General features: G+C 44.3%; 1 protein-coding gene across 1 annotated transcript in view; it reads right to left on the bottom strand.

Annotated features, from left to right (window-relative positions):
- pld2 (phospholipase D2) overlaps positions 1–12,527 on the bottom strand; it is a 171,093-nt gene that overhangs the window by 14,200 nt on the left and 144,366 nt on the right. The window contains exons 20-21 of the mRNA XM_084319773.1: positions 3,403–3,449; positions 134–268 (exon numbers count right to left, since the gene is read on the bottom strand). Coding sequence (XP_084175899.1) covers positions 134–268; positions 3,403–3,449 — 182 coding nt within the window. The remainder of the gene's footprint in view (positions 1–133; positions 269–3,402; positions 3,450–12,527) is intronic.

A 12,527-nucleotide genomic window follows, 5' to 3' on the forward strand; every position in this document is an offset into this window, starting at 1 on the left:
CTGAATCAGTGTTAGAGTAAGGCTTCTACTGGGGCAGGAATAGTAATTATCTTCTTAGAGCTGGAGCCCATTGATGACTCATGTCACGCTAATGGCCCGTCTGAATGGATTCCTGCCTCGTTTTGTGACTCACCAATGATGTAGCGGCGGTCGTCAGCGATGAGGGTCTTGCTGTGAACATAGATGAGTTCTGTGACCAGGGACCCGGAGAGCTGGGAGTGTGTTCTTAGACCACACAGGCTGATGTACTCTGTCCATTTGTCCTCAACTGAAAACAATATTGACATATGAAGGCTTACAAAACAGCTATACATCCATTTTGGAATACAAACTTTGTTATCCCACGTTAATTGCTCAAAATCATCAAAGTACAGAATGATTATATCCTCCTTAATGTAATCGATATCGTATCGTATCGTGATGAAACTGGTGATTCCCACCCCTAGCTATGACAGACAAACAAAATATTACTATTTTATTGTGAATGTTATTTATACTGGTCCTTCATAGCTCAGTGGGTAATAGTGTGGCATTAACAATACAAGGTTAGGGGTTTGATTCCCACAGATCCAACCATACAAAATAAAATGTATGACCTCATTGTACTGTAAAAATCGCCCGCCCTGTGCGTTGGACTTAAAGGATAACTCCAACATTTTGGGAAATTAGCTTATTTAACATCTTCCCTGGAGTTAGACAAGAAGATACATACCTTTTTTGTCTCTGTGCATGCATTAGGCTTAGGGAACAGACGCTCCGTTAGCATAGCTTAGCTTCATCACTGGAAGTGGGTCAGGACAGTACCCTGACGTTCCCTACAGGTTTGTTGATATTCTCATTCCTTCAAAGGATCTGAACCGATTGAAGTTTATGGATACCATGACTTAAAATCCTCTTACCTTGACGATTAAAAGCCTCCCCAATTTAGAAAACAGTAATCCAATGGCTGGTATTGATAGTGCACTTCCTACTTCCTACTTCCGGTTGCTGCTGAACAAGTACAAGTGCATTGGTTTAGTGCACTTCCTACTTCCGGTTGCTACTGAACGGACGTGTTTGTGCGGACCTGTTCTCCCAAACTTTCTTGACTGTTTTCCTTTTTACGTTATTTTTTCTTTAAATTTATTTATTTTTTAACCATTGATCTTAACTGATCACTGTGACTTTATTGCTTTTATCGTTATATATGCCTATGTTTGTGTACAGCACTTTGAGCTACATGACATGTATGAAAGGTGCTTTATAAATACTTACTTACCGTAATTCCTCTAATAGTAACCCCGGCTTGTATTTGTTTCAACTGTAGCGGGTACCAGGCTTGTATTAGGAGGAGGCCTGTATAAGAGGGAGGCCTATATTTCAAATTTTCAAACGGATCATAATGAATAAATCAACATTTTGTGTCAGTTTGAACCCAGTAAAATGTACTGGGTTCATTTATTGAAACCAAGTACTGTATGAAATAGTAAACAGTGCAATTACAGGTGGTCACTGGTCATTTCAACGTTTTCAAAGTGAAATCAAGTAACTAGCTCAGTATGCAGCTCAGTATATTAGTAACCCGGCTTGTATTAGGAGGCCGGCTTATAATTGCTTAGCTCAAGAACGCACCCGGCCATTAATAGAGACCCGGCTTGTATTTGAGACCCGGTTACTATTAGAGGAATTACGGTACTTACTTACTTACTTACTAACTACTGCACGCTAACGGAGCTAACCGGACACTCAAGCAGATAACGAGAGCAATGACTTCCTTTCTGGGGGGTTTCAAAATAAAAGAGCGACGTCTATAGCAGCGGAAAACGTTTATTTTGTACATTATCTAACGTTAACACGAACCTAAACTAACTTTAGGTTAGTTGTAACGTTAGTTTAGGTTCGTGTTAACGTTAGATAATGTACAAAATAAACGTTTTCCGCTGCTATAAACGTTGCACTTTTATTTTGAAAACCCCAGAAAGGAAGTCATTATATTTGCTTTACACATCCTGTTCTGCGTTAGCTCCGGTTAGCTCCGAGCGTCCAGTAGTTAGTAGTATACCAATACTAAGCTAATCATTGACACATGCTAGCCTGTAATAATCCCCCCCAGAAAAATCTACTTTGCATTTGATATATTGCAAATATATGCCATCACACACACTGGCATTTAAAGGATTAGAATTATAAAATTAATATGTGGTGTTATGATCAGGGCTGAAGTTGAATAAAAGATTGTATTTTTTTCAATTACAAAAAAACTGAAAATCCATAAGAATCTGTTACATACATACATATGCTAGCCTGTTTTTTAACAATAATTTGTGATGCCATCACAAACACTGACAGGGTACAAATAAAAAAATGCATGCACCAGAATGCAGGAAATTAAGTCTTTGTAACAAAAAATTTCCTGGTGGGGGACCCCCAGACCCCCTGCTTAAAAGGACCCCCTGGGGCTATATTTATAAAGCACCTTTCATACATGTCATGTAGCTCAAAGTGCTGTACACAAACATAGGCATATATAACGATAAAAGCAATAAAGTCACAGTGATCAGTTAAGATCAATGGTTAAAAAATAAATAAATTTAAAGAAAAAATAACGTAAAAAGGAAAACAGTCAAGAAAGTTTGGGAGAACAGGTCCGCACAAACACGTCCGTTCAGTAGCAACCGGAAGTAGGAAGTGCACTAAACCAATGCACTTGTACTTGTTCAGCAGCAACCGGAAGTAGGAAGTAGGAAGTGCACTATCAATACCAGCCATTGGATTACTGTTTTCTAAATTGGGGAGGCTTTTAATCGTCAAGGTAAGAGGATTTTAAGTCATGGTATCCATAAACTTCAATCGGTTCAGATCCTTTGAAGGAATGAGAATATCAACAAACCTGTAGGGAACGTCAGGGTACTGTCCTGCCTCACTTCCAGTGATGAAGCTAAGCTATGCTAACGGAGCGTCTGTTCCCTAAGCCTAATGCATGCACAGAGACAAAAAAGGTATGTATCTTCTTGTCTAACTCCAGGGAAGATGTTAAATAAGCAAATTTCCCAAAATGTTGGAGTTATCCTTTAAGGCGCTTTAGACAAAAGCATTTACCAAATGGCTTTTCAGTATATTCTTTTGTGAGAGTATGATAGGGTTCATATTTTTTCAAAATGCTAGACGCAGCTCCAGGTTCAATCAGGTCATTATAAGGGTGCATGACATAGAGACACTCAATATGAATTTAAAGAGAGGCTAGTCAAGGGTGAAAATGGAGAACAGAGAGACAGATACCTAGACCCAGTAGCTTCAATTAGAAGGAGCAACACAAGAGAAGAGAATGAGAGAGAGAGAGGCTACATGTTACGTGAGGTTCTTTGTCATGTCAGATGGATTTTTGTCAAATGTGGACAATGGATGGATGAACAGGAAACTCACCTTCTCTCAGTCTGCACAGAATGGAGTGCTCTCCTCTGCACATGGTCCTAAGACGATAAATATCCACAACACATTAAGTACTGAAATACACTGTATAATAGAGCCAAAAATAACGAATCCAAATAACTGTAGTTGCACACCAGTGCTATCTCAGTACCAGCGACATACACTGTCTTCAACTGAAATCAACTATCATTATGGAACATCCTGGTGCTCCAGCCAACCCCCCCAAAAACATTATAAAATAATCTAAATAGAACTAAATTTAAGTCAGCAGTTATGCCACATTCAAACCTTCACTTACAAAAGAAACATGGTATCCCTAAGGAAACAGTAACCTCTGATTTTGAAATATCTAGTCAAAAACTGTCTACATATAGCTATATACCGGTATATATATTTATCCACAGCTGTCTATTCATTTTAACCGATACCGGACCGGTACCCAACGGTACCTTTTTCGGTACTTTACTCTCTCAGAAATAATAACAAAAATTTTATTTCAGTTGTAAAGCTAAATGTCTCAATTTCAACATTGTTATCACACCACAAAACACACCACACAAACTAAAACCCCTCTGAACCTCCCTCTCCCAAACCGTTCCTACAACAATTGAAATGTTTTATACATTTTTTATTATAATTTATTATGTATTGTTCTTTTTTATGTTTAGATATCAACATTATCTGTCCATCCTCAGTAAACTACTATCAAACTCCTCTGTCCTCATCTGGTCTTTCCAAAGACCAGAGATGGGACTTGTGCACGCGACGTGGGCAAACAGGAATGGCTAGAACGTGCTTGCGTGTGTGTGTGTACCTGCGACGTAGGCAAACAGGAATGGCAAGAATGCAAAGCATGTTAGACACTGTTGCTCGTGGAGTTTTTGCTGCACATAGAAACAGTACGACTCGCGAGAGGAGTTGTCACAGGGCTGTCGAATGCAGATAGCTAGATGTCATAGCTTCTAAATATATATATTTTTTTATCCACTTTTTCTCCTCTTTTTCTATTTTCTCCCATCCCAATTCCGCTGTGCCAATTCTCCCCTCCCCTGTCTTGAACGTTGCTCGCATATGCCCCCCACTGGCCGTTTGTAGGGAGGATAGAAGCCTTGCATCACGTGTCCCCTCCGATACACAAGGAGGCAGCCTGTCACATATTTTCACCTGCCAGCGCGGACTCTCATTGGCGAGGTGTAACGTGTGGGAGGCTCACACTACCCCCGCCATTTCCTGTCTCTGCTGTGCAGGCGTCCCCAACCGACCTGTAGGAGTCGCTGTCCACAACGTCCAGATTACCACCCATCGACTTCCACCCGCTAACTCTGCCAATTGAGTTAGTATGACGGCCGGCCCAAGCCGGAGGCAACGCCGACAGCCGGAGTCGAACCCGGTGTCTCTTGCGTTGGTGACGAGCGCAATGTCCGCTGCGCCACCCAGCTGCCAGATAGCTTCTAAAATGTAAGGTCCACATTGGTCTGTGTCTAATATGAAATGACAATTGTACGTCATTGAAGGTCCACGCTGGTCTGTGTCTATTATGACATGACAATTGCACGTCATTTAAGGTCCGCGCTGGTCTGTGTCTATGACAATTGCGCAAATTCGGTTTATTTTCTAACTGGGCGGGTCTTAATCTATCAGCTCTCAAGGTACCAAAATGTGTCACCAATTGATCTAACGTGAATCGGTACTCCGTAGTACCGACGTAATTCGGTCTGTACCCTTAAAAGTACAGAGTTCGGTACCCAACCCTACTTTACATACCTGCATATAATCCCTTTTACATACCTGTAGATACTATATCTATATATACCTACTCTTACTAGTTACTTTGCTGGCCAGTATGACTTACTACCATAGTGTCTTTATACCTGTATCACTTTACATATTAATACTACAACTCTGTACATACATCTGATTAGCAGTACTAATTTATATATTTTATATCCAGTTTAACCTCTTAACTCATTCTGTGCCATTATTTGGTCCGTTTACCTTTTTTTCGATTTTAATATTCTATGCAGTCTCACGGACCTCTATGTCAGGGGTTCCCAAAGTCGGGGTTGCGACCCCCAGGTTTTTTTTTTTTTTTTATGCAGTCAGGCCACTGAACTTAGAAGCAGGCCAGGCCAGTGTTTCTAGTTGCACCAGCGCAATAGTTATATAACCTAGGTGGGGAACAACCAGGAGATCACTGCAACTCACACAAGTTGGAGAACTATCTCTCTCTCTCTCTCTTGCTCTCACACACACAAAGGGAGCCGCATGTGATTGGTGGAGGCAGGACCATTAAAAAAAAACTGCTAATCATTGACACATGCTAGCCTGTAATAATCCCCCCCAGAAAAATCTACTTTGCATTTGATATATTGCAAATATATGCCATCACACACACTGGCATTTAAAGGATTAGAATTATAAAATTAATATGTGGTGTTATGATCAGGGCTGAAGTTGAATAAAAGATTGTATTTTTTTCAATTACAAAAAAACTGAAAATCCATAAGAATCTGTTACATACATACATATGCTAGCCTGTTTTTTAACAATAATTTGTGATGCCATCACAAACACTGACAGGGTACAAATAAAAAAATGCATGCACCAGAATGCAGGAAATTAAGTCTTTGTAACAAAAAATTTCCTGGTGGGGGACCCCCAGACCCCCTGCTTAAAAGGACCCCCTGGGGCTATATTTTGCACTATATTTCTTGGCCTGAATGATTTCCCCAGTCCGGCCCTGGTTAAAAGCCTCCAATGCTTATTAGTGTGTGTGCGTTTGAACGTTTGCATGTTTTAAAGGGGAACTCCACTTTTTTTGGAAATTAGCTTATTTAACATCTTCCCTGGAGTTAGACAAGAAGATGCATACCTTTTTTGTCTCTGTGCGTGCATTTTAGCTTTGGGAATAGACGCTCCGTTAGCATAGCTTAGCTTCATCACTGGAAGTGAGGCAGGACAGTAGCCTTACAGTGCCTTACAGTGTATTGCAAGGTCTGACATTGACCAAACTTGATATGCATGACCTTGGTGGGCTCTAGGTCAACTCCTGAAAAGGGGGTCAATGTCAGACTTTGCAATCAAAAGTTAGGGGGCTAATAACCCTTGCCATAATTTCAGTGCGCCCCCTAACTTTTGATTGCAAGGTCTGACATTGACCCCCTTTTCAGGAGTTGACCTAGAGCCCACCAAGGTCATGCATATCAAGTTTGGTCAATGTCAGACCTTGCAATACACTGTAAGGCACTGTAAGGCTACTGTCCTGCCTCACTTCCAGTGATGAAGCTAAGCTATGCTAACGGAGCGTCTATTCCCAAAGCTAAAATGCACGCACAGAGACAAAAAAGGTATGCATCTTCTTGTCTAACTCCAGGGAAGATGTTAAATAAGCTAATTTCCAAAAAAAGTGGAGTTCCCCTTTAACCATACATTTCCATTTATAAAAATAAAAAAAATAAAAAAAAATATTATAATTTTTGTATTAAAAAAATAATAATTACCTCCTATAATAGTGGGGGTCGCGGCTCTCTGACACCGTTATTTGGGGGTCGCGGCCTGAAAAGTTTGGGAACCCCTGCTCTATGTTACCGTTGAAAGCCATACTGAGATCCAGAGAGTGCAATACCGGCCAGATCCTGCTAGGTGGCAGTATCGCCCACCCTTTGAAACCCTGTTCCAGACTGTGTGTCACATCTAATGTCGTCCGGGCAGAATTTTTTTTCCCAGGCAAGTCTAGCGGTTCATCCCAGCACATTGGAACGCGTCCAGGACACTCGATGCATGTGTTGTGCCAGATTATGTCGGGGACCCGATGGACATCAATACTCGAAATCGCGATCAGACAATTGGAATAACCCTGATCAAAGGTAAGGACTATCTGATGTCAATCCCCCCCCCCCCCCCTTTGATGCATGCATGATGAAACATACTACCCATTATATAACTTTGATTTGGAAACAGTAGCGTGTCCAGGTGAGAAACGCGAACGACTTTAGCAAAATTCACATAGCGCTCCATAACTCAGCTTTCAGGAATTAGCCTGGATCACTCTGAAACTATACAATATTCACCACGGGATAACGCACGAACGATATGAAAAGATTTACTCTTTTTTGGCATGTTGGACGAGAGATAGTGACTGTCAAATGAGCCATAGTATATTGTCTCCATAGATATAATATAGAATATAGATATAGCTCATCAAACATCGTGACGCACAGTGAAAATAGGCAATGAAAAGCTGGCGCATTGACTACAGGGATGAGGGTAATAGCTGGCGCTGAAAGTGTTAAAGGAGCCATGCATTATAAATGGCTTTTTCCAGTATTTAGCATTGTATTATAGCAATAGGGGTTAGAATAGAATAGAATAGAAATACTTTTATTATCCCGTGGGAAATTAGACACTGCAAATCGCTCAACATTTAAACATTTAGACAGGACAGGTCACAATTTAGAATGATAACACAAATCAAATCAAGTTGCCTAGGATAAGAGTAGAGTAAAATAAAATAGGATAAAATGAAATGAAATAAAATATACAGAAATAAATACAGTAAGAATATACTGAGCATGGGGTAAACAATTTGGTCAATATAATTATAATTTACATCTAACTAATGAAATATGAAATATATATTCCAGTATTCACAGTGTCACAAGGTGCAGTATGCTTTAGGTAGTGTATTGTCCTCCTTGGGTTCCAATAAGACCTAGATCTATGTCTGGCAGCCGTCGCTGCCCCCTGTTGTGGAGCCTGGAGGCCGCTAGTCGCGTCCTCCTGCCACTAATGAGCTGCCGCTCTGTGCTCAGTGATGCAGTTAGGCGCCGGTTACACCTTTCGTTTCATTTTCGTTTCATTGTCAGATGAGTTTCGCCGCAACGTAGCAGCCTCGAGTCACACTTTCGTTTTTGTCACCTGAGCACAGTGATGTAGTACACTGCCAAAGCAGTAGGTGGCAGTAGGTGGCGAACATGAAGGCAATTTCAACCAATCAGAACTTGAATGTGCCAATACACTTCCTGCAAAGAAAATGTCAACAAGGCGGGCGCCGGGCGCCACCATCTTTTGCCTATTTACCCAGTGCAGCACTTCTTTTTCAGCAAAGTCTAATAAAAGTGCAATAAACAAAACGGATACATTCACTGTGTGTTCTGCCTGTCATTTGTTGATGAAACAAAACTAACATCAACACAAGTGACCACCAAGAGCGGATAGTTTAGTCTCAAAAAAGATCGGTGACTTTTGTTAGCTACATTGTTAGCTGCATGCTAACGTGAATGGAAGATGCCATTATAACAGTATAGCATTGTGGCTAGAAGCTAACGTTAGCTCACGCTAGTTAGCCAGCACCAAACTGATGATATCGGGAGCCATCAGTAGCTAGATAACATTAGAGACAACACCGTGTGTATTAAACAACGGTGAATAGATGACTGGGCCATTTGTTTAATGCTTGTTAAGATTGAAAGAGGAGCTCTGAGCTAACAGGGTCTGATAGGTAACGTTAGCCAGCTGCTCATGCAATCGGTAATGCTAGCAGAATGAATGGATGTAAACTTTATTTAACATATTGCATATGGGTACAATACAATACGGCTCAATACAAACAATTGTTAACTAACGCCCCCTCTATGGTTGACAGCGACAGCAGAGCGAGTGGAAATATCTTCACTTCCTCAAACAGAGCGAGGCAGAGAGAGAATGAGCGAGCGAGAGAGAAAGAGAGAGATAGAGGGAGAGAGAGAGAGAGAGAGAGAGGAGCTTCTGTCGGGGAAACAAACACACGCATTTTACACACAACCTGACGGCGCGCGCGGGGAAACACAAACACACATGCATTTTACACACAACCTGACGCGCAGGGCTTCTCCCTGGTAGAGAGAGAGAGAGAGAGGGACCGTGGCGCAGGAGTGTGTGAAACACAAACACACACGCATTTGACTCGTGGGGCTTCTCCCTGGTAGAGAAAGAGAGAGAGAGAGGGACCGCGGTGCAGGAGTGTGTGAAACACAAACACACACGCATTTGACGCGCAGGGCTTCTCCCTGGTAGAGAGAGAGAGAGAGGGACCGCGGTGCAGGAGTGTGTGAAACAAAAACACACACGCATTTACACACACAACCTGGACGCGCGGGGGAAGCAGTGGAGACTTTATGCTCCGTGTCCCTCTCTCTCCCTCACTCCCTCTCCCCCCTCTCTCTCTCTATCTCTCTCTCTGTCTGTCAGTCTCAGACTGTGGGTGACTCTCACTCAAAACGCTTATGGGCGGAGCCAATCCAAAAATAGCCTGAAATCCTGAGGCTGAAAAATGAGGCTTTTGAGTACTTGATCAAAAATATAAAAAAATGAATTCTTTTGAAAAAAAACTTTATGATGTGTTCCATAGACTCTCAGGAATTGTGTAAAGTTGCCCAAATAGTGCAAGGAATAGCAATGCATGTCCCCTTTAAGCATCGGGATTTTATTTTTTTTGATGATGATTGCATACCCAAAGTAATTTGCAATTCATTATACTTTATACTTATCTTCATAATGTCCAACAGCGCTCATACGGGCCATCACGCACTTATGGACACAATTATTCATCACCATTGTAGCCAACGAGTGTCTGCTCCAAACGAGACTGCAGCCGAGCGGGTGAGAGTGGGGGAAGGTGGTGAAAGTTCTGACTCGAGCGGCAGAATGAATTGAAGTGGATCGCCATGTTGGATTTTCACGCAGTTCTTTTCCGGTACACACATTACCACAAATTTATTTATGGATTTTTATAAAATGTGGACCTATACTACATAAGACTTCAGGCTATGGAACCGCTGTGTTTTCCAGCTACTACCTCTATGCTGGAACCCGAAAACAGGAATCTGGCAACAAGTCAACAGAAAAGTAAGGAGAAAATATTTTATTTCAGTGTGTTCAAACCTCTGTTTCTCTAATACATTAGCACTCAAAGTGATTTTTGAGTGCCAATGTTACCTTTCAAAAGAGACCAGACTCATGCATGTGCTATAAGTATAAAGTATAAAGCTAAGCTGTTATGGTTTGTAACCGACCCCAAACGCAACGGCACAGAGAGAGTTGTTTTCAGAGTTAGCCAAAAACAAGGGCGTGTTTATTCTCTGAGTCACAAGATTGAATTAGGTGGAAAACAGAACAAACGGGGAATCTGGCATGTGAAGAATGTCTTGCGGCTCTGCAGATTCTCCCAGACGGTGTTGGTGAGGAATTTGCTTGTGACGTCTGAGCCGCTCTGCAGATCCCCCCAGCATACACTCCAGATGGAACACGGAGGGAGAGAGAGAATCCCAGTTAGCTCAGCGCACAACAGATAACAGAGAGGTGACTGATCCAAATTAATATCCAAGTGACTTGATCTTCGGTGTGATACACACAGTTAGCAGAGTCCAGAGAAAAAACAATACGGTAATCCAAAGAGTAAATCCAACAACAAAAAATAGGTGAGAACAGTATAACAAAAACGGGATCTCTTCGGTGTTTCACAAACACACAAAAAACTGGTGATCCAAAAAGACTGTTTCAAAAACTCACCAAAGCGCAACGCGTAAAGCGGGCAGATAAACGAGGCGTAGCTTAGTACGGGGAAGCAGGTTCTCCAACAGGGATACTTCACGAGAGTCCTGGGAAGCAACAGAACAGGGAACAGCGACGGGAAAGAACAGGCAAATGCAGGGAATGTTCAAAAACACGGGCATCTTCCCGACCAGAACGCTGCCGACGGGCAACGCAGCAAAACAGGGGGTCCAAGGGGAATGGGGTGAGAACACGGCATCCTCCCGTGGAACGATAGAGAGCGATGACGAGTCTCACCCCAGGAACGAGGTCCATGAAGAGGGAGTATACAAAACGATCCAACCTCGATATTAGGGGAATCAGAGTATATAAAGCCTCTTGGGGCGCTGATTAGAAAACACATCAGGTGCGTGATGGTAATTGATACTTGACTTAGAAGTGTGCGTTCGGCCACGAACCAATCATCACAGAATCCTCACAGTACCTTAAAGGAACGGAGCGTGGCGGGGAATGCAATTAATCAACAAAGTACTTTAAAGGAACGGAGCGAGTGGGTGGGGAGCGGACAAAACCTCACAGTACCCCCCCCTCCACGGGAGCCACCCGGCGACCCACTCGGCCCCGGCCTGCCCGGACGGGACCGAAGGAAGCCGGCGATCAGGGGCACTGGAGAGGGGGACAAAGACAGAGGCCCGGAGAGGGGCACCGGAGACGGGGACCCGACAGCGGAGGCCGGGCACGGGAACAGGGGCCCGACGGCGGGGGCCGGGCACGAAGACAGGGACCCGACAGCGGAGGCCGGGCACGGAGGCAGGGGCCAGACGGCGGAGGCCTGTCACGGGGACAGGGGCCCGACGGCGGAGGCCTGGTACGGAGACAGGGGCCAGACGGCAGAGGCCTGGTACGGAGACAGGGGCCGGCGAGGGAGGCCGGAGACGGCGTGGAGGCCAGGCCGGGCGTAGAAGCTGGACCGGGCCAGGCGAGGGAGCCGGACCAGGCGTGGAGGCCGGGCGTCGAAGCTGGACCGGGCCAGCGGCTGGGCCAGGCGAGGGAGCCGGACCAGGCGTGGAGGCCGGGCGTCGAAGCTGGACCGGGCCAGCGGCTGGGCCAGGCGAGGGAGCCGGACCAGGCGTGGAGGCCGGGCCGGGCGTAAAAGCTGGACCGGGCCAGGCGAGGGAGCCGGACCAGGCGATGAGGCAGGGCTAGCTGCCTGGGCACAAGCTAGCTGAAAGGGCAGTCCTAGCTGTGGGGAACTGACCTTGCTAGCTGAAGGGGCAGTCCTAGCAGTGGGGAGACCGACCTTGCTAGCTGAAGGGGCAGTCCTAGCAGTGGGGAGACCGACCTTGCTAGCTGAAGGGGCAGTCCTAGCAGTGGGGAAACTGACCTTGCTAGCTGAAGGGGCAGTCCTAGCAGTGGGGAAACTGACCTTGCTAGCTGAAGAGGCAGTCCTAGCAGCGGGGAAGCTACACACAAAGTGGAGGCCATGCTAGCTGGGGAAGCTACACGTAAAGTGGGGCTAGCAGAGGGACTGGGTTAGCTGCCTGGGCATGGCTAGCTACAGGGCCTATGCTAGCTGCAAGGGCTGCATT

Source organism: Notolepis coatsorum (assembly GCF_963971535.1).
Source record: "Notolepis coatsorum genome assembly, chromosome: 8".
Classification (NCBI taxonomy): Eukaryota; Metazoa; Chordata; class Actinopteri; order Aulopiformes; family Paralepididae; genus Notolepis; species Notolepis coatsorum.